The 20,930-nt window shown below is 39.4% G+C and overlaps 4 protein-coding genes, 1 long non-coding RNA gene and 1 pseudogene across 7 annotated transcripts; 4 read left to right on the top strand and 2 right to left on the bottom strand.

The window, feature by feature from the left end:
* Window positions 1-103: 103 nt before the first annotated feature.
* Window positions 104-1,128, bottom strand: LOC120732074 (hepcidin-like). The gene is made up of 3 exons (XM_040029421.1): window positions 954-1,128; window positions 780-866; window positions 104-614 (listed from the first exon to the last, which is right to left on the bottom strand). Exons 1-3 carry the CDS (start codon window positions 1,035-1,037, stop codon window positions 522-524), a joined length of 264 nt encoding a protein of 87 aa, XP_039885355.1. The 5' UTR covers window positions 1,038-1,128; the 3' UTR covers window positions 104-521.
* A 2,868-nt stretch (window positions 1,129-3,996) lies between these two features.
* On the top strand, window positions 3,997-4,696 carry LOC120732078 (hepcidin-like). The gene is made up of 3 exons (XM_040029425.1): window positions 3,997-4,131; window positions 4,230-4,307; window positions 4,444-4,696. The coding sequence occupies exons 1-3, from the start codon at window positions 4,045-4,047 to the stop codon at window positions 4,537-4,539; spliced, it is 261 nt and encodes an 86-aa protein (XP_039885359.1). The 5' UTR covers window positions 3,997-4,044; the 3' UTR covers window positions 4,540-4,696.
* Window positions 4,697-5,088: 392 nt separating this feature from the next.
* Window positions 5,089-9,934, top strand: LOC120732076. Of its 3 annotated transcripts, none has more exons than XM_040029423.1 (3): window positions 5,089-5,137; window positions 8,726-8,770; window positions 8,863-9,934. In XM_040029423.1, the coding sequence occupies exons 2-3, from the start codon at window positions 8,731-8,733 to the stop codon at window positions 9,753-9,755; spliced, it is 933 nt and encodes a 310-aa protein (XP_039885357.1). In that variant the 5' UTR covers window positions 5,089-5,137; window positions 8,726-8,730; the 3' UTR covers window positions 9,756-9,934. The 3 variants fall into 3 exon arrangements, with proteins under 3 accessions (XP_039885357.1, XP_039885358.1, XP_039885356.1); XM_040029424.1 differs by lacking the exon at window positions 5,089-5,137 and adding an exon at window positions 5,748-5,799; XM_040029422.1 differs by lacking the exon at window positions 5,089-5,137 and adding an exon at window positions 7,722-7,841.
* Window positions 9,935-13,091: 3,157 nt separating this feature from the next.
* Window positions 13,092-13,721, bottom strand: LOC120732072 (hepcidin-like). The gene is made up of 3 exons (XM_040029420.1): window positions 13,552-13,721; window positions 13,378-13,464; window positions 13,092-13,212 (listed from the first exon to the last, which is right to left on the bottom strand). Exons 1-3 carry the CDS (start codon window positions 13,633-13,635, stop codon window positions 13,120-13,122), a joined length of 264 nt encoding a protein of 87 aa, XP_039885354.1. The 5' UTR covers window positions 13,636-13,721; the 3' UTR covers window positions 13,092-13,119.
* A 340-nt stretch (window positions 13,722-14,061) lies between these two features.
* Window positions 14,062-14,731, top strand: LOC120732073 (annotated as a pseudogene).
* Window positions 14,732-16,045: 1,314 nt separating this feature from the next.
* Window positions 16,046-17,188, top strand: LOC120732075. Its single transcript, XR_005695511.1, has 3 exons — window positions 16,046-16,093; window positions 16,974-17,018; window positions 17,111-17,188. It is a non-coding gene; the product is annotated as an uncharacterized LOC120732075 (long non-coding RNA).
* Window positions 17,189-20,930: the final 3,742 nt, after the last annotated feature.

Genomic DNA, 20,930 nt, shown 5'->3' with positions numbered 1-20,930 from the left:
TAACTTTCAAATAACCAATGAACCAGTCCATCAGCTCAAAGCTATTGTACATTACTGCATTTTTGTCAAATTAGTGGTAAAATTGAATGATGATGAGATGCTCCCTACTTATAATTACAAATATGGGAAAATATGCTCACTTTACTTTTGCTATCAATGGCTTGGCTCTATTAACAGGTTGTACCACATACGACATGGGCAAGAGTATGAGGCAACAACTCTTAACTGACATCAGCACAAAAACTGTACATCAGGAGCTTCATGTCACTGGTTTCCATTAATGTTTAATTCTTGTCAGACAGAAACAGAAACAGACAGCACATGTTGTAGTATAGTGACTCTGAACTTTTTAATATAATAACATACTGTAGTTCCAAATGCTTGGTACACTGTTCACTGTTACAGCAGGATGACCAGATGAAGAAACACTGTCAGACTTTAACAAATGCTAAGCAGTCAAATCATTTCATGTATAACAGTCTATAGTTAGTGGTTGATGTGAGAATCGCAGGTAGATATTCTCAGAATCTGCAGCACAATCCACAGACACCAGCATTGCAGCAGCCGCAGCAAAAGCGACACTTAATGCCACGCTTCTGTCTGTGGTATGGCATCTGTGTGAAAGAGGAGAAGAGCAGAGAGTTTATCTTCAGCTGCAAGTCACTTCATTGTTTCTAATTTTATGTAAAGCTGTGAGTGCACAGACTATTTTAAACATCTTCCTGCATTTGAGAGATCTCACAATTACTGTCTTCATTCATTTATTGAATTAAACTCACCACCCATGAGTCAGCTGATACCTCCTGATGTTCAGCAGCTGGACTGTCATTGCTCACAGCCTCTTGTAGCTCTTGCAGTTCTCGTACCTGTAGAGAAAGAAAACAGATCTTAGCATCTTCACAACAAATTCATGCAGAAGAAGCACATTACATGAATTTAACACAGTCTGTAACCTCAGCAAATGTGGCAGAGCTCTGCTGAATGCAAATACACATGAGTGCAACGGCCACTGCAACTGCAACACTGAACGTCTTCATCTTCAGGAGGTTTGAGTGGTTTAAGGTGGTCAGATCCTTTGACTCTCTTGTTGACTCTTGTCAGCTCCTTTGTGATGGTTGACTGAGGGAAAAGGTGCTGGTATTTATACTCATTTGCTCCACTGCTGCCTCGTCACTTAGAGTACAGCAGCTACTGTCGGGAACAGGCTTGCATCAATAGGACAGGGAAAACCCATATAGTTAAACATCCGAAGGTCAAAGTTCATGCCGACTGAGAAAAGTACAGATTTTCTCGTTCCTCAGGAATTTCCCATTCCCAGAATTTCATAGCACAGGAAAATATGGAGTTTTGCAATGTTCCTGAAATCAGGTACACAGTAAAAAACCAAGTGTCAATTTTACACTTACAGAGTTGATTTTAACTCTGCTTCAGATAACATTTGGTCCCACTCAAAATTAGAGTTAAATTTACTCTATGGCCAGTGTTAACTTTTCAGTGTTAATTGTACTCAATTTAGTGTAAAAATTAACAACAAAATGTGTAAAAATATTTAACACTGAGGGTTATTCACACTGTTCAGAGTAATTTGATTACACTTTATAGAGCTATTTTTACTCCAAGTTTAGTTTAATAATAACACTCTGATGTGTAATAATATATCATTTTATTTCTCTGTAGTGTGATTTTTCATATTCATCTTATGATGCTATATTACTAAATAACTGTGATCTATCCTGCATTATGGAAATAACAACAAATATACAGGTTAAAGTAACAGCATTTATTATGTTTCTCAATTCAGTGTCATTTAATTAACGTAACAAACCTTTACAATTCACAGTTCTATGATGCTCACTAGAGAAAGCAATATGACATTTCCCCAATGTCGTAGTTGCAGAAAAGTAACAAAGTTGGTCAGGGATGAACTGTATGATGTACCAAAGACATAATGGGCCCTAAAGAGTTCATCAAGGGCTCCTACTGAACCTCTCGCTTTACATGGAAGTGCATGCTTCTCAATCACAATGAAGGTGTGAATGCTGCTTCTTGTGGATCCCTGAGTAAGATGGTAGGGCTGACTGCTTCGGGTGATGTTGCCTAGATGCTGCTGTACACTGGTTCCAGCCTACAACAACACATTAAACAACAGTATTAAGTGACTATCCTCTGACAGTAGATTAGCTCAACTCACTGTCCATGAAAATAGAGGTGATGGAAAGTATATTTTAAACAACATACCTTTGGGAATTTGATGAGGTTATTGACAGCTTGAGATGCAGACATCTTTCCTGGTCTCTTTCGCCCTTGTGCAGATGGTGGTAGCAGATGTAGCAGCAGCAAGATAGTAGACAAGTCACTGTCCCAGCCTACAGACGAATAAACAAAGAATTATTCCAAAAATACATTGAATTGACAGAATTACCTATATAACCAACAATGGCAAATAAAAACAGTCACAATCATGCCATTCTCAACTTCAGTACCTGACTCAGCATTGCACATAACTCTAAGAGCTCTGAGGTGGGGACAAGTCCATGACTTTCCTTTACAACCTTTGCTTTGAGATTGGTGAGCCCCCTCTCCAAGAATTTGCTCCCAGTGACCTCACAAAACAGGAGTCGGAAATCTTGTTCTATCTGTAATGCTTCTTTCCTCCACAGCTTTTCTTTGACTGGTCTTCAACCGCCATGCAATGTATTCCTGAAACTGCTCTCTGGATCGTAGTAATGTTTCTATGTAATTAAATAAACGAAGAAGGACTATGTTATAAACATTTCTGAGGGCAATTATGTATTTAATGTCGAAAAGTTCCCTTTACTTACATATCCATGTTGTAAATATGGGTCTTCCAGATATGGAGACAGAGCAACAATGCCCTGCGCATACATCACTCTTACGCTTTTAGGGGGAGATGTCCTAATGTATAAATTCAATAATTGGCATTAAACATCACAATTAAAAATAATACAATGTTTAAAATGTTTCTTTATATCTTACATTTTGATTCTTACCCATGTTATTCTGTCAGCTCAGCCTCTAGTGTGTTTCTCATCCATCTCTGGTTGCATCTCTCAGAGATTTGGTTTTTGCGTACTCTTAAACCTTTCTATAAAATAGGAACATTACTTAATATTACTTAACATGTCATTAACATTGCTATCAGTTAATTTACACAAAATACATATTTCTTACTAAATAAGAGCAAACTCTAAAGTAGTGTATGCCTTTGGCATTTGCTTAAAATAATATAACCAGTAAAGTTAACTTTATGGTAATGTTACCCACTTTTTCTGAAAGTATGTTCGCTTATGTAAGCTAATTAGCGATTATAGTTTACTGATATAACGGTAAATTTAGTTGTTCAAACTGTGCGATTTGACATGTGACAATGATATTATTTAGACAGCATTCGAAGAAATACATAGTTAAATGTTTTAGGTTCATATTAACGCAGTGATAAGATAACGAACATCTTAACTTTTAGCAACTGCTAGCATGTAGCTACTGGAATGCCATTAAACCTATGGGTAATGCTGCTAACATGTCCTCACTCGACATCAGTGAAAAACTATAAAGAGCTACTTAGTTTAAAAATACCTTTTAAACATGTTACCAGTATGGGAATGTTAACTTCACTTACCTGACTGTGGCAGCTCTTCGGAGAAATTCCCCTGCGCATTAGAGCTCTGAGGCCACACACGCCCTGCGGGACTGTAATAATCAACACTGTTTGGAGTGAAGTCTTCACTGCGTGACTAACAAACTTACAATGACTTTTAACTCTGATGTTAGAGCTGGTTTACTCCTCATAGAGTTGTAAATACTCTATCTAGGTTAAAATAGGTTTACTCTGACATATTGACACTCCATTTTTTACTGTGTAGAGTTAGGTAGAGCTGTGTAGTGACGAGGCAGCAGGGGCCCAAATCAGTATAAATATCAGCACTTCTGCACACATTAACCATCAGACAGAAGGACTCAGCTCACAAACAATATCCGGACCAGGAGAAAGAGTCCAAGTTGAGCCTCTCAAAGCCTCCTAAGATGAAGACGTTCAGTGTTGCAGTTGCAGTGGCCGTCGTGCTCACATTCATTTGTGTCCAGCAGAGCTCTGCTGTCCCAGTCACTGAAGTAAGAACTTGACTTTAACCAAGTGTATTAGCTTACAAGCTGCAAATGTTTGTTTCAGTGCTACAATGTGGTTTCTACTGCACTCAATTCATTAACAGGAGCAGGAGCTGGAGGAGCCAATGAGCATGGACTATCCAGCAGCAGCACATGAGGAAGCATCAGTGGACTCATGGAAGGTAAGTAACACTAACTGAGTGAATGTGGCCAAATTACTTCAGCTAAATGAAAGTGTTTGTTAGAGCAGGTGAAAATAAAGAGCAGTGATGCTGCTGCAGATGAACTCTGTGCTCATGTCTCTTGTGTTTCCCACAGACGCTGTATAACAGCAGACACAAGCGTGGCATCAAGTGTCGCTTTTGCTGTGGCTGCTGCACCCCCGGTATCTGTGGAGTTTGCTGCAGGTTCTGAGGATTCCTGCTCCAACAACCACTCAGTATTAACAAACTGTATGTCACAGACAATGTGTGAGATTTTACTGTTTTAGTCACATTGTGTCCTCAGTTACTGCATCAACTACATGCTTGTATTACACAGTTTATCACAATAAACTTTATGGTCATTTAGATATAATGTGGATTTTTGTTGTCATTTTAAATGTCGTATTTTCCTTTGTTACATTTGTAAAACTGACTGCTATGCACCGTCCATCCATCAATTCATCCATCAAAGCTGCCATAGGGCTACAGGCAGGGTATATCCCGGACAGTGTTAACCAGTGTTGGGACTAATGCGTTATTAAGTAACGCGTTACAGTAACTACGTTATTATTGTGGTAACGAGCATGGTAACTAGTTATTATGCCAAAATCAGGAACGCGTTACTCGTTACTGGGATTTAGATAGGGTCGTTACTCGTTACTTCGTGTGGTGGCTATCGCGGAGCTTCCACAGATTCAGTAACATTAGCAAGTGGTGGAGGCCAGCAGGTGGAGGAGGGAAAGGGGAGGCAGGAGGAGGAGAGACCCGAAGCGGCCGCTAGTCCGAGTGTCAGGTGAACTGAACTTCAGGTAAGACGTTATGACCTGCAGTCTATCTGGGTCAGATATAAACCAAGTTTAGGTGGAGTTTATTTTCGTTATGCTGACTTTTTCGTACTGCGTGCTAGCTAGCATGACGGGGTTTCTATACAGCTGGGTGGGTGCTATGATGTTAATGATGTTGAACTTTACTTTGTTCATAGGTTAATTATTAGAGTTGCCAACCGTTCTCTAAAAAACGGAATCGTCTCGTATTCAGAGGAAATTATTACGCAATTCGTATTGAGGTGAAAAGGAACAGTTTGTCCCGGACTTCAGCTACAATGAAAAAGACACAAAGCTGGAGTTATTCTTTGCTGCACAGCTGCCTCTCATTCTCTCCCCTCCCCCTCTCCTGCTGCTACTTCAATCATGAAACTGATCAATGATCAGCTGATCGGCTTTTCCCTCTTGTTTATTTATCGCCCACTTTGCGCCAGAAAGAGGAAACCAGCGGATGTCGCGTTAAACAACAGCAGCACGTTTGGTCAGCTGTTGTTAGAATTATTTAATATTAATTTCTAGTATCAGCTGATGTTTGCTGGAGCCACATCTGTAAGCTGCTGGTCATGATATCGTTTGGTTATCTGGTGAGAGGGAAACATGAAGATGAAACCAGGAGATGTCCTTACTGGATCATCAGAGCTGAACAGGTGATGGAGAAACAGGTTTTCCCTTTAGATGACATGAATGAGTTGAAGTTATGAACTGTTTCTGAGAGACAAATAACACCAGGATCCTTTTCTAAGTAGCTGACAGCTGGTAACTGTGCAGGGGCGGATCTAGCAAAGTGTTGCCAGGGGGCCAGGTAGGGCATTAAAAGGGAAAGGGGGGCACAAGGAAATACTTTCTTATTCTCATTTCAAATGTCTAGCTTTTAATAAATAATTATCTGAGTCTTACAACAAACGATTGATTGATTGATACATATATACCATCAAGACAGTGATACATCACTGTCACAACAGTGTTTGTTTTCATTCAAAGGCTTTATGATTTTTGCTATAATGGTGGGCCGGTCTCAAGTCAAAATGCCCGGGCTGATTTTTTTGTCCCAGTCCAGCCCTGTATGCAGCTCATCTGCAGTCTGGTGTTACCTACATCTTCCTATTCAGAAGGCAGAATTTCTGAGTTCTGAGTACAATCAAAGCACCACGACTGCAGTTTTTGTGTTGGATGTAAAAAGCGCACGTGACGCTGTGACGTAGGCTAGAATCATGGCGGCGGTCAACAACGGTCCAGGCGTGGGATTTCTATCGTGGAAATATGCACATTATTTTTTCCTTTGGTAGGTGGCACAGTGCACTTGTGGCAAGTAAGCAAGCTAGAAGACTGGCAGTCTTGCTGGGTATCCAGTTAGCAACACATTAACAAGAGAAGTCTGAGTAAAACCAAAGTTACTTTCCCTAGTAACTAGTTACTTTGAAAGTAACGAGTAACTAGAAGTAACTGAGTTACTTTTTGATAGAAGTAACTAGTAATGTAACTAAGTTACTAATTTAAAGTAACTTACCCAACACTGGTGTTAACACATAGAGAGAAAAGCATTCATGATCACAGTAACCCCTGTAACTGATTCAAAATCACAATTTAAACCAAACACCAAAGTGTTCTGACTTTGAGGGGAGACTCTCTAAAATATTCTATTTTATTTCAAACACATACGCAGTTGGTTACATATGGTTAAAATGATTCAAATGCAGTAAATATATACATTTTTCATATAAATAGAGTCCATAACTTGATTATTGTCTGTAGCCCACATAATTAAACACTTTAGTTAGATAAAACATGTGAGTTTTGATGTTATGTACTGTATAGCCTGTGTAATAAATAAACATGTAGCCCAATAAGTATAAAATCCAGAAAGCTACACGACATGGGCAGTTCATTTACAAAGACAGTGTAGCTTGAGTTTCACACTGTTTTTTGTTAGAAAATAATCAAATTGTTAAATGCTTAAAGTACAACAAAACGTCAGAAATCTACACTGTCATGAACAACAATGTAAACTAAATTTTTGGATTAACCCTCCGAAGTCTGAATCCAGCTTGTGCACATCAACATCACTGATTTGCACAAATACAGTTTATAATGAAGACATGTTAAATATTAAGCACTGAAAACAGTTTGGTTGTTGTTGTTTGGAACGTCATTTAATGCATGTTGTTTTGTTGCCATAGTGATGCCTCCAGGGAAAAATTAGGGAGCAGAGCAAGAATAAGACTGTGGATATATGTTCTGATAGCTTTGGGTTCTCTTTGTTTTTTGCCTAACAATCATAAAGAAATGTATTATATTTGTGTGTGTCCTCATTATTGAGCTTTAATCCTGCATAAAGGCCAAGATGAATCTCTTAGAGTAGAACTTTACAGTAACTATTAGAATAAAAAAAAACCACACATTGACTGCTTTAGTTTTTAAGATCACTTCTGTCTTAAGTATTTTTTGTCTCCATATAAAAGATATCAAAATCTGTGCATACAACCTTGATGTAAAAAGAATCTATGTACATTCTGCAGTCTATGATGCTAGAATGGCAATCACAGCATTTAAAACATGTTTTGAATGAAAACATCAGCATATGAAAACAAAACTGAAGAGACACTGCAACCGTATGAAGGAAGACGACTATTTAGTGAAATTTCTACATTTCCCTGAGGATTAACTGCTCTGTAACTTACCAAGAACTAAAGTAAGCTCAAATTTCATTTGGTTATAGACTTAAGATCATTTACTTAAATATAAGCCTGATTTTCCTGCCTGCCAGGACAGTATTTATGTACTTTACATTGTGCAAGTCTAGACTATATTTTACATCATAGAGAGGATGATGTGGATCTATTATTCAGGAAAACAAATGAAGACTTAACTATTTGTCAGCTGTTGTAATATTTGACAAATTATACATAAATTAGAAAATGTTCTTAATCATATCTTAGAGTGACAGAAGCTCTGCTGTTAATCTTAGTATCTGCAGTTTTTACATGCTTACATAAACACACGCAGTTACTGTCCCTCCATTTAGAAAGACAGAGGCATCAGAGTGAGCATCATTCAACACAGACGCTCTCACAACACAAATCCTGACGTCGGTTTGCAATAAATGTAATTTAAAAAATTTACATTCATGCATGTTATATGCATTTTGTCCATTCCAAAGTTGTGAGTCTATACCAGCCAAAATGCTGTCTTTAGTTATTAACATTTGAAATGATGAAGGCACTTGAAAGTAACACAACATTAGCTGCCTTTCCAGAAAAAGACAAAAACCTTTCAGAAGTATGTAAGGTTTGTGAGGTTTTCCTCCCAGGCTTCTAGACTTCTGATTGGCCAACATTTCTACACTGTTAGGATTTGGCATGTTCCTGACTTTGTTTTTTAGGGTTTACACGTGGACGGAGATATTTTTTCAAAACTGCACATGTGGACGGGATTTTTTCTAAACGAAAAAGGAAAATTTCCGTTTACAAAAATGCCCGTGTACGTGTGGACGTAGCCTAAAGTTATCACAAAAAAGCAAATTCGCTGAACATTCTGAGTTGTTTAGTGATCATTGTTGTTTTCTGTTCCTTGTAGTCAAAATGGATGGAAGCGGAGATGGATCACAAAATAACCGTAATGGTAAGCACATGTACTCAGTCGTTAAAATTGATGAAAAACTGATTTTCAGCAGATATTATGAATGCTAATTAAAAGATAAAATGATCTTGCAGGCCGACAGGTTAACCCAGAAATGTTTCCAAGAGGAGATCAGGAGCCAGCTTACGAACCTGTTGGTGGATTCTGGGGTTTACTGGAAAGACTTTATGTTAGTCTCTATGATATCCTTTTTTGGAGGCTGACTGAGCTACTAGATGAATTAGAGGATAGATATGATGTCTTCTATATTGACTTTCACAATGTCAATGACGGCAATGTCAACAATGTCAACAATCACAATATTAATGTGAGAGACAATAATGCCAATGTTGACAACAATGAACTGCATGATGATCATAATGCTGTTGTTGTTGTCGGCATTGAAAATGACGATTCTGATGAGGCATTTGAAGACTGTGAGGATGTTCACCCGTACGTCCCAGAAGAGGATCCTCAGCCAGGTGTATCCAGGAAGAGGTCTAGAGAGATGGATGTGGAAGATGTGGAGGCAAACAAAAGAATCAGATGGAGCGAGGAGTTTTCTGATGATGACTCTGACTTCATCTCTGCCTGTGACACTGATAGCGAGGGCTGTCCTCATCTTGGTAATATTGCTGATGAGGTACCGCTGTCTGTTGGATCCACGAAAAGGTCCAGAAAGGAAGATGGAGATGAAGAAGAGCCTAATAGCAAAAAATCCAGGCTCGCAAACTCTGATTCGGGACCAGCTCAACTGTGTATGATCACTCTGAGAGCAGTAGTGATGAAGTCTTTGAAGATGCCCATGAAGAGCCTGACAACCATGAAACCGGAGGCTCGAGGAAAAGGTCCCGAGATGATTTGGAGGAAGAAGAGGAATACTTGCGCGTTTGCAAATTTCGGAGGTGTTCAAATGAGTCCACCAGCACCCGTGATGACAACTAACACTATTTCAACGGGATTTTTCTGTATCCTTTTAGTAGGCTGATGGCCTACTCAGGTGACCCTGAATCCTCCCTTGGTTTTGCTGCCATAAGTTGGGCATACACTGTGCAATTTTTTCAGTCGTGTTATTCAGCTCCTGTTCAAACTGTCCGATTGACTCAATAGGGTTAGAAGTTCGTAGGTCACGATGCAGGGTCTCATACTATACGGCCCGATGCTCTGTGCAACCTGAGTGCTCACACTGTGTGTCCATAGCATGAAGGTTATGGTAAAATGGTAAATGGCCTGTATTTATATAGTGCTTTACTAGTCCCTAAGGACCCCAAAGCGCTTTACATATCCAGTCATCCACCCATTCACACACACATTCACACACTGGTGATGGCAAGCTACATTGTAGCCAAAGCCACCCTGGGGCGCACTGACAGAGGCGAGGCTGCCGGACACTGGCGCCACCGGGCCCTCAGGTTATAACACAAAATTTTACACTATTTTCACGATTGTTGTGGTCGCGATAATTTTGTGAGGCCACATCGAAAAGGCTCGGATGAGCTTGGCAGTTCTACAAGTTGTGCCTCCATCGCTTGTGTCCGGATCACACGCTGCACTGCCGTGCTGTTCTGTCTTTTCGCTTTCATCTCTGTGTTTGCGCGTGCGCAGTGAGAGACGCTGCGTTGACACCCTCACAACGGCCGACAGGATTTCAAACAGGTTTGATTTTCTTACGACCAAACGACTGATGATCGGGAGCTGGTCGTGAGGTGTTAATCACTTCTCGTTACCCCATGTATACGATGCACGACACACGATTAAGGCCAAACTCGGGTCGATCCCCAAAACGGTCGCACGACTGAAAAATCGGCTCAAAATGGGCCAAAAATCGCACAGTGTATGTCCAACATTAGGCGTAGGCTGCTGGGGGATTCCCATGATGCACTGGGTGTTTCTTCTTCACCCACTATGTGTTAATAGACCTCTCTGCACTGAATTGTACTTGTTGTTAACCTCTGGCTCTCTTCCACAGAATGTCTTTATCCTGTTTTCCTTCCCCCTCCCCAACCGGTCGCAGCAGATGGCCGCCCCTCCCTGAGCCTGGTTCTGCTGGAGGTTTCTTCCTGTTAAAGGGAGTTTTTCCTTCCCACTGTCGCCAAAGTGCTTGCTCATAGGGGGTCATTTGATTGTTGGGTTTTTCTTTGTAAGTATACCTTACAATATAAAGCACCTTGAGGTGACTGTTACTGTGATTTGGCACTCTATAAAAAATTGAATTGAATTTAAAATTGAATGGATGTGACTGTGTAGATTCCCAATCCAGCATGTCCAAATTAACACTGTCGGATTTGATTTCAACACTATTAAAGTGTCTGTATGGGTCCACACCAGAGAGTGTTAATTTAACTCTTTTGGAGAGTTGGTACGTTAACTCTGATTTAGTGTTAAACACCAAATCTGTCTGGAGTTGATAATTTAACACTTGGTGTTAAGAGTTTATATATTAACTCTCAAAAGAGTATTTTAGTTTAACTACGTAAGAGTTTTCTTCTAATTAATTCTAAAAAGCGGGAATTTTACTGTTCTGAACTTCTAGAAATTTCTTTTGGAAATAAACATTTACTAAAAAGATGCAATGGTTTTTGAAAAACATTTATTCTGAACTGTGCACCACAATTTCAAAACATTTTCTGAAAGATGTAACAGTGTACATGTTCTCACTTTCATTAGAATTTTGTTTATCAAAAGGTCTGACATAGGTGAGCTGGTAAATGCAAATAACAGCATTCTCATCACTTATTTCTTCAATACAATATGCATGTCCTTCATTCATCACTTTGTGGAACTTCAACGCACTTCTGCTCTCCCCCATATTCCATCTTCACAAGGATATCCTATGTGGAGACTGAATAAAAATTAGTTGACACTAATTAATGGCACAAATAATCCAGTAATCAATTGCAGCACAGTAAAAAAAAGGAATCCTTTTTGAGCCATTACTTGTGTAAAGTATTTTCCCAAAAGACAAGGACACAGGCAACAGGTAATACTGAACTAAATGCACATGGTTAAACTATTTATAAGAATTTGTTTAAAGAGATGGAATGGAGAACGTGGCTAGAGCTAGGAGTGTCAGCAGAGAGCAGGAACCAGAGGAAAAGCTATCGAGAGACTGATCACCTGGGTCGTGATGGGAACAGTCCAACGGGAATTCTGCATCAATCAGTCAGCGTGATGCCTAAAAGTTTATTCAGATGTAAATATATTAAATTTTTAAAATGAAGAATATGAAAAAAATCATTAGTGTTTTTAATGACACTGCATTTCATTCATGTGTCTCTATTGGAAAGTGTTGTAGAAGTTACAGAAGATAGGAATCAGTTCCACCTTGGCCTGACGTTTGATCACGTTTGGTTGTTCTGGCTTTGAGCCTGTTTGTGATACGCTACATCCACATGATACAGCTACTCTAGCTTTTTTTTGAAGTGTCGTGAAATATTTTTGCTTAAATGTTCTGCAGCACGGAGGCAGCGCACATACAGTACAGATATTATCTGAAACAGCATACACAGTGTACACCTACTTTACAGTTTCACCACAGTGCAACGTCTCTCAGTATTGTTGAGATGTTTTCTATTATTATGTCCAGTATCAAATTTCTGCTGTACGCAAATCTTTCTATTCTCTCTTTTTCTTCTGTGTGAGGGATTCCTGCATTAATCATGCAGTTTAGAAACTTCATATGCACACCGTGAAAAACACCTCCAAATAAATTCAGTGAAAGGTTGTCAAGATAAGGTTGTCTAAAACATTTATCAATGAACTTGTATAGAAAGTGTTTCTAGGAAACATTATCTAACACTTCTACATTCTTTAAAAAAAAGTATGCTTGGTTTAACTTTCAAATAACCAATGAACCAGTCCATCAGCTCAAAGCTATTGTACATTACTGCATTTTTGTCATAATTAGTGTAAAATTGAATGATGATGAGATGCTCCCTACTTATAATTACAAATATGGGAAAATATGCTCACTTTACTTTTGCTATCAATGGCTTGGCTCTATTAACAGGTTGTACCACATACGACATGGGCAAGAGTATGAGGCAACAACTCTTAACTGACATCAGCACAAAACTGTACATCAGGAGCTTCATGTCACTGGTTTCCATTAATGTTTAATTCTTGTCAGACAGAAACAGAAACAGACAGCACATGTTGTAGTATAGTGACTCTGAACTTTTTAATATAATAACATACTGTAGTTCCAAATGCTTGGTACACTGTTCACTGTTACAGCAGGATGACCAGATGAAGAAACACTGTCAGACTTTAACAAATGCTAAGCAGTCAAATCATTTCATGTATAACAGTCTATAGTTAGTGGTTGATGTGAGAATCGCAGGTAGATATTCTCAGAATCTGCAGCACAATCCACAGACACCAGCATTGCAGCAGCCGCAGCAAAAGCGACACTTAATGCCACGCTTCTGTCTGTGGTATGGCATCTGTGTGAATAAGGGGAAGAGCAGAGAGTTTATCTTCAGCTGCAAGTCACTTCATTGTTTCTGATTTTATGTAAAGCTGTGAGTGCACAGTTTATTTTAAACATCTTCCTGCATTTGAGAGATCTCACAATTACTGTCTTCATTCATTTATTGAATTAAACTCACCACCCATGAGTCAGCTGATACCTCCTGATGTTCAGCAGCTGGACTGTCATTGCTCACAGCCTCTTGTAGCTCTTGCAGTTCTCTTATCTGTAGAGAAAGAAAACAGATCTTAGCATCTTCACAACAAATTCATGCAGAAGAAGCACATTACATGAATTTAACACAGTCTGTAACCTCAGCAAATGTGGCAGAGCTCTGCTGAATGCAAATACACATGAGTGCAACGGCCACTGCAACTGCAACACTGAACGTCTTCATCTTCAGGAGGTTTGAGTGGTTTAAGGTGGTCAGATCCTTTGACTCTCTTGTTGACTCTTGTCAGCTCCTTTGTGATGGTTGACTGAGGGAGAAGTTGCTGGCATTTATACTCATTTGCTCCACTGCTGCCTCGTCACTTAGAGTACAGCAGCTACTGTCGGGAACAGGCTTGCATCAATAGGACAGGGAAAACCCATATAGTTAAACATCCGAAGAAAAGGTCAAAGTTCATGCCGACTGAGAAAAGTACAGATTTTCTCGTTCCTCAGGAATTTCCCATTCCCAGAATTTCATAGCACAGGAAAATATGGAGTTTTGCAATGTTCCTGAAATCAGGTAGAGTAAGAGCTGTGAGTGACGAGGCAGCAGGGGCCCAAATCAGTATAAATATCAGCACTTCTGCACACATTAACCATTAGACAGAAGGACTCAGCTCACAACAATCATCCGGACCAGGAGAAAGAGTCCAAGTTGAGCCTCTCAAAGCCTCCTAAGATGAAGACGTTCAGTGTTGCAGTTGCAGTGGCCGTCGTGCTCACATTCATTGTGTCCAGCAGAGCTCTGCTGTCCCAGTCACTGAAGTAAGAACTTGACTTTAACCAAGTGTATTATCTTACAAGCTGCAAATGTTTGTTTCAGTGCTACAATGTGGTTTCTACTGCACTCAATTCATTAACAGGAGCAGGAGCTGGAGGAGCCAATGAGCATGGACTATCCAGCAGCAGCACATGAGGAAGCATCAGTGGACTCATGGAAGGTAAGTAACACTAACTGAGTGAAGGTGGCCAAATTACTTCAGCTAAATGAAAGTGTTTGTTAGAGCAGGTGAAAATAAAGAGCAGTGATGCTGCTGCAGATGAACTCTGTGCTCATGTCTCTTGTGTTTCCCACAGACGCTGTATAACAGCAGACACAAGCGTGGCATCAAGTGTCGCTTTTGCTGTGGCTGCTGCACCCCCGGTATCTGTGGAGTTTGCTGCAGGTTCTGAGGATTCCTGCTCCAACAACCACTCAGTATTAACAAACTGTATGTCACAGACAATGTGTGAGATTTTACTGTTTTAGTAACATTGTGTCCTCAGTTACTGCATCAACTACATGCTTGTATTGCACAGTTTATCACAATAAACTTTATGGTCATTTAGATATAATGTGGATTTTTGTTGTCATTTTAAATGTCGTATTTTCCTTTGTTACATTTGTAAAACTGACTGCTATGCACCGTCCATCCATCAATTCATCCATCAAAGCTGCCATAGGGCTACAGGCAGGGTATATCCTGGACAGTGTTAACACATAGAGAGAAAAGCATTCATGATCACAGTAACCCCTGTAACTGATTCAAAATCACAATTTAACCAAACACCAAAGTGTTCTGACTTTGAGGGGAGACTCTCCAAAATATTCTATTTTTATTTCAAAAACATACGCAGTTGGTTACATATGGTTAAAATGATTCAAATGCAGTAAATATATACATTTTTCATATAAATAGAGTCCATAACTTGATTATTGTCTGTAGCCCACATAATTAAACACTTTAGTTAGATAAAACATGTGAGTTTTGATGTTATGTACTGTATAGCTTGTGTAATAAATAAACATGTAGCCCAATAAGTATAAAATCCAGAAAGCTACACGACATGGGGCAGTTCATTTACAAAGACAAGTGTAGCTTGAGTTTCACACTGTTTTTTGTTAGAAAATAATCAAATTGTTAAATGCTTAAAGTACACAAAACGTCAGAAATCTACACTGTCATGAACAACAATGTAAACCAAATTTTTGGATTAACCCTCCGAAGTCTGAATCCAGCTTGTGCACATCAACATCACTGATTTGCACAAATACAGTTTATAATGAAGACATGTTAAATATTAAGCACTGAAAACAGTTTGGTTGTTGTTGTTTGGAACGTCATTTAATGCATGTTGTTTTGTTGCCATAGTGATGCCTCCAGGGAAAATTAGGGAGCAGAGCAAGAATAAGACTGTGGATATATGTTCTGATAGCTTTGGGTTCTCTTTGTTTTTGCCTAACAATCATAAAGAAATGTATTATATTTTGTGTGTGTCCTCATTATTGAGCTTTAATCCTGCATAAAGGCCAAGATGAATCTCTTAGAGTAGAACTTTACAGTAACTATTAGAATAAAAAAAAAAACACACATTGACTGCTTTAGTTTTTAAGATTCACTTCTGTCTTAAGTATTTTTTGTCTCCATATAAAAGATATCAAAATCTGTGCATACAACTTGATGTAAAAAGAATCTATGTACATTCTGCAGTCTATGATGCTAGAATGACATCACAGCATTTAAACATGTTTTGAATGAAAACATCAGCATATGAAAACAAAACTGAAGAGACACTGCAACCATATGAAGGAAGACGACTATTTAGTGAAATTTCTACATTTCCCTGAGGATTAACTGCTCCTTAACTTACCAAGAACTAAAGTAAGCTCAAATTTCATTTTATAGACTTAAGATCATTTACTTAAATATAAAGCCTGATTTTCCTGCCTGCCAGGACAGTATTTATGTACTTTACATTGTGCAAGTCTAGACTATATTTTACATCATAGAGAGGATGATGTGGATCTATTATTCAGGAAAACAAATGAAGACTTAACTATTTGTCAGCTGTTGTAATATTTGACAAATTATACATAAATTAGAAAATGTTCTTAATCATATCTTAGAGTGACAGAAGCTCTGCTGTTAATCTTAGTATCTGCAGTTTTTACATGCTTACATAACACACGCAGTTACTGTCCCTCCATTTAGAAAGACAGAGGCATCAGAGTGAGCATCATTCAACACAGACGCTCTCACAACACAAATCCTGACGTCGGTTTGCAATAAATGTAATTTAAAAAATTTACATTCATGCATGTTATATGCATTTTGTCCATTCCAAAGTTGTGAGTCTATACCAGCCAAAATGCTGTCTTTAGTTATTAACATTTGAAATGATGAAGGCACTTGAAAGTAACACAACATTAGCTGCCTTTCCAGAAAAAGACAAAAACCTTTCAGAAGTATGTAAGGTTTTGTGAGGTTTTCCTCCAGGCTTCTAGACTTCTGATTGGCCAACATTTCTACACTGTTAGGATTTGGCATGTTCCTGACTTTGTTTTTAGGGTTTACACGTGGACGGAGATATTTTTTCAAAACTGCACATGTGGACGGGATTTTTTTCTAAACGAAAAGGAAAATTTCCGTTTACAAAAATGCCCGTGTACGTGTGGACGTAGCCTAAAGTTATCACAAAAAAGCAAATTCGCTGAACATTCTGAGTTGTTTAGTGATCATTGTTGTTTTCTGTTCCTTGTAGTCAAAATGGATGGAAGCGGAGATGGATCACAAAATAACCGTAATGGTAAGCACATGTACTCAGTCGTAAAATTGATGAAAAACTGATTTTCAGCAGATATTTATGAATGCTAATTAAAAGATAAAATGATCTTGCAGGCCGACAGGTTAACCCAGAAATGTTTCCAAGAGGAGATCAGGAGCCAGCTTACGAACCTGTTGGTGGATTCTGGGGTTACTGGAAAGACTTTATGTTAGTCTCTATGATATCCTTTTTTGGAGGCTGACTGAGCTACTAGATGAATTAGAGGATCGATATGATGTCTTCTATATTGACTTTCACAATGTCAATGACGGCAATGTCAACAATGTCAACAATCACAATATTAATGTGAGAGACAATAATGCCAATGTTGACAACAATGAACTGCATGATGATCATAATGCTGTTGTTGTTGTCGGCATTGAAAATGACGATTCTGATGAGGCATTTGAAGACTGTGAGGATGTTCACCCGTACGTCCCAGAAGAGGATCCTCAGCAGGTGTATCCAGGAAGAGGTCTAGAGAGATGGATGTGGAAGATGTGGAGGCAAACAAAAGAATCAGATGGAGCGAGGAGTTTTCTGATGATGACTCTGACTTCATCTCTGCCTGTGACACTGATAGCGAGGGCTGTCCTCATCTTGGTAATATTGCTGATGAGGTACCGCTGTCTGTTGGATCCACGAAAAGGTCCAGAAAGGAAGATGGAGATGAAGAAGAGCCTAATAGCAAAAAATCCAGGCTCGCAAACTCTGATTCGGGGACCAGCTCAACTGTGTATGATCACTCTGAGAGCAGTAGTGATGAAGTCTTTGAAGATGCCCATGAAGAGCCTGACAACCATGAAACCGGAGGCTCGAGGAAAAGGTCCCGAGATGATTTGGAGGAAGAAGAGGAATACTTGCACGTTGCAAATTTCGGAGGTGTTCAAATGAGTCCACCAGCACCCGTGATGACAACTAACACTATTTCAACGGGATTTTTCTGTATCCTTTTAGTAGGCTGATGGCCTACTCAGGTGACCCTGAATCCTCCCTTGGTTTTGCTGCCATAAGTTGGGCATACACTGTGCAATTTTTTCAGTCGTGTTATTCAGCTCCTGTTCAAACTGTCCGATTGACTCGTAGGGGTTAGAAGTTCGTAGGTCACGATGCAGGGTCTCATACTATATGGCCCGATGCTCTGTGCATCGGGCCGTGCTAATCTGTGCATCACATGTGCCTGCACATGTGATGTGACAATAAAAGTGATTTGATTTGATTTGATTTTGATTTGCAACCTGAGTGCTCACACTGTGTGTCCATAGCATGAAGGTTATGGTAAAATGGTAAATGGCCTGTATTTATATAGCGCTTTACTAGTCCCTAAGGACCCCAAAGCGCTTTACATATCCAGTCATCCACCCATTCACACACACATTCACACACTGGTGATGGCAAGCTACATTGTAGCCACAGCCACCCTGGGGCGCACTGACAGAGGCGAGGCTGCCGGACACTGGCGCCACCGGGCCCTCAGGTTATAACACAAAATTTTACACTATTTTCACGGTTGTTGTGGTCGCGATAATTTTGTGAGGCCACATTGAAAAGGCTCGGATGAGCTTGGCAGTTCTACAAGTTGTGCCTCCATCGCTTGTGTCCGGATCACACGCTGCACTGCCGTGCTGTTCTGTCTTTTCGCTTTCATCTCTGTGTTTGCGCGTGCGCAGTGAGAGACGCTGCGTTGACACCCTCACAACGGCCGACAGGATTTCAAACAGGTTTGATTTTCTTACGACCAAACGACTTGATGATCGGGAGCTGGTCGTGAGGTGTTAATCACTTCTCGTTACCCCATGTATACGATGCACGACACACGATTAAGGCCAAACTCGGGTCGATCCCCAAAACGGTCGCACGACTGAAAAATCGGCTCAAAATGGGCCAAAAATCGCACAGTGTATGTCCAGCATTAGGCGTAGGCTGCTGGGGGATTCCCATGATGCACTGGGTGTTCTTCTTCACCCACTATGTGTTAATAGACCTCTCTGCACTGAATTGTACTTGTTGTTAACCTCTGGCTCTCTTCCACAGAATGTCTTTATCCTGTTTTCTCCCCCTCCCCAATACCGGTCGCAGCAGATGGCCGCCCCTCCCTGAGCCTGGTTCTGCTGGAGGTTTTCTTCTGTTAAAAGGAGTTTTTCCTTCCCACTGTCGCCAAAGTGCTTGCTCATAGGGGGTCATTTGATGTTGGGTTTTTCTTTGTAAGTATACCTTACAATAATAAAGCACCTTGAGGTGACTGTTACTGTGATTGGCACTCTATAAAAAAATTGAATTGAATTTAAAATTGATATGGATGTGACTGTGTAGATTCCAAATCCAGCATGTCCAAATTAACCACTGTCGGATTTGATTTCAACACTATTAAAGTGTCTGTATGGGTCCACACCAGAGAGTGTTAATTTAACTCTTTTTGGAGAGTTGGTACGTTAACTCTGATTTAGTGTTAAACACCAAATCTGTCTGGAGTTGATCATTTAACACTTGGTGTTAAGAGTTTATATATAACTCTCAAAAGAGTATTTTAGTTTAACTACGTAAGAGTTTTCTTCTAATTAATTCTAAAAAGCGGGAATTTTACTGTTCTGAACTTCTAGAAATTTCTTTTGGAAATAAACATTTACTAAAAAGATGCAATGGTTTTTGAAAAACATTTATTCTGAACTGTGCACCACAATTTCAAAACATTTTCTGAAAGATGTAACAGTGTACATGTTCTCACTTTCATTAGAATTTTGTTTATCAAAAGGTCTGACATAGGTGAGCTGGTAAATGCAAATAACAGCATTCTCATCACTTATTTCTTCAATACATATGCATGTCCTTCATTCATCCTTTGTGGAACTTCAACGCACTTCTGCTCTCCCCCATATTCCATCTTCACAAGCATATCCTATGTGGAGACTGAATAAAATTAGTTGACACTAATTAATGGCACAAATAATCCAGTAATCAATTGCAGCACAGTAAAAAAAAAGGAATCCTTTTGAGCCATTACTTGTGTAAAGTATTTTCCCAAAAGACAAGGACACAGGCAACAGGTAATACTGAACTAAATGCACATGGTTAAACTATTTATAAGAATTTGTTTAAAGAGATGGAATGGAGAACGTGGCTAGAGCTAGGAGTGTCAGCAGAGAGCAGGAACCAGAGGAAAAGCTATCGAGAGACTGATCACCTGGGTCGTGATGGGAACAGTCCAACGGGAATTCTGCATCAATCAGTCAGCGCGATGCCTAAAAGTTTATTCAGATGTAAATATATTAAATTTTTAAAATGAAGAATATGAAAAAAATCATTAGTGTTTTTAATGACACTGCATTTCATTCATGTGTCTCTATTAGACAGTGTTGTAGAAGTTACAGAAGATAGGAATCAGTTCCACCTTGGCCTGACGTTTGATCACGTTTGGTTGTTCTGGCTTTGAGCCTGTTTGTGATACACTACATCCACATGATACAGCTACTCTAGCTCTTTTTGAAGTGTCGTGAAATATTTTTGCTTAAATGTTCTGCAGCACGGAGGCAGCGCACATACAGTACAGATACTATCTGAAACAGCATTACACAGTGTTACACCTACTTTACAGTTTCACCACAGTGCAACGTCTCTCAGTATTGTTGAGATGTTTTCTATTATTATGTCCAGTATCAAATTTCTGCTGTACGCAAATCTTTCTATTCTGTCTTTTTCTTCTGTGTGAGGGATTCCTGCATAATCATGCAGTTTAGAAACTTCATATGCACACCATGAAAACACCTCCAAATAAATTCAGTGAAAGGTTGTCAAGATAGGTTGTCTAAAACATTTATGAATGAACTTGTATAGATAGAAGTGTTTCTAGGAAACATTATCTAACACTTCTACATTCTTTAAAAAGTATGCTTGGTT

This window comes from Simochromis diagramma, unplaced genomic scaffold (assembly GCF_900408965.1).
Source record: "Simochromis diagramma unplaced genomic scaffold, fSimDia1.1 OVJJ01000647.1, whole genome shotgun sequence".
NCBI lineage: Eukaryota > Metazoa > Chordata > Actinopteri > Cichliformes > Cichlidae > Simochromis > Simochromis diagramma.
This window is presented reverse-complemented; position numbering and strand designations above follow the sequence as displayed.

Excerpts from the sequence above, each read along its gene's own strand:
- LOC120732076 (XM_040029423.1), top strand. The coding sequence starts at position 8,731 with ATGGATGGAAGCGGAGATGGATCACAAAATAACCGTAATG. Across the intron at positions 8,771-8,862 it reads ATCACAAAATAACCGTAATG|GCCGACAGGTTAACCCAGAA; the intron begins GTAAGCACATGT and ends ATGATCTTGCAG.
- LOC120732074 (XM_040029421.1), bottom strand. The coding sequence starts at position 1,037 with ATGAAGACGTTCAGTGTTGCAGTTGCAGTGGCCGTTGCACTCATGTGT. Across the intron at positions 867-953 it reads GCTCTGCCACATTTGCTGAG|GTACGAGAACTGCAAGAGCT; the intron begins GTTACAGACTGT and ends CTTTCTCTACAG. Across the intron at positions 615-779 it reads TATCAGCTGACTCATGGGTG|ATGCCATACCACAGACAGAA; the intron begins GTGAGTTTAATT and ends TCTTTCACACAG.
- LOC120732072 (XM_040029420.1), bottom strand. The coding sequence starts at position 13,635 with ATGAAGACGTTCAGTGTTGCAGTTGCAGTGGCCGTTGCACTCATGTGT. Across the intron at positions 13,465-13,551 it reads GCTCTGCCACATTTGCTGAG|ATAAGAGAACTGCAAGAGCT; the intron begins GTTACAGACTGT and ends CTTTCTCTACAG. Across the intron at positions 13,213-13,377 it reads TATCAGCTGACTCATGGGTG|ATGCCATACCACAGACAGAA; the intron begins GTGAGTTTAATT and ends TTATTCACACAG.
- LOC120732078 (XM_040029425.1), top strand. The coding sequence starts at position 4,045 with ATGAAGACGTTCAGTGTTGCAGTTGCAGTGGCCGTCGTGCTCACATTC. Across the intron at positions 4,132-4,229 it reads CTGCTGTCCCAGTCACTGAA|GAGCAGGAGCTGGAGGAGCC; the intron begins GTAAGAACTTGA and ends ATTCATTAACAG. Across the intron at positions 4,308-4,443 it reads CATCAGTGGACTCATGGAAG|ACGCTGTATAACAGCAGACA; the intron begins GTAAGTAACACT and ends TGTTTCCCACAG.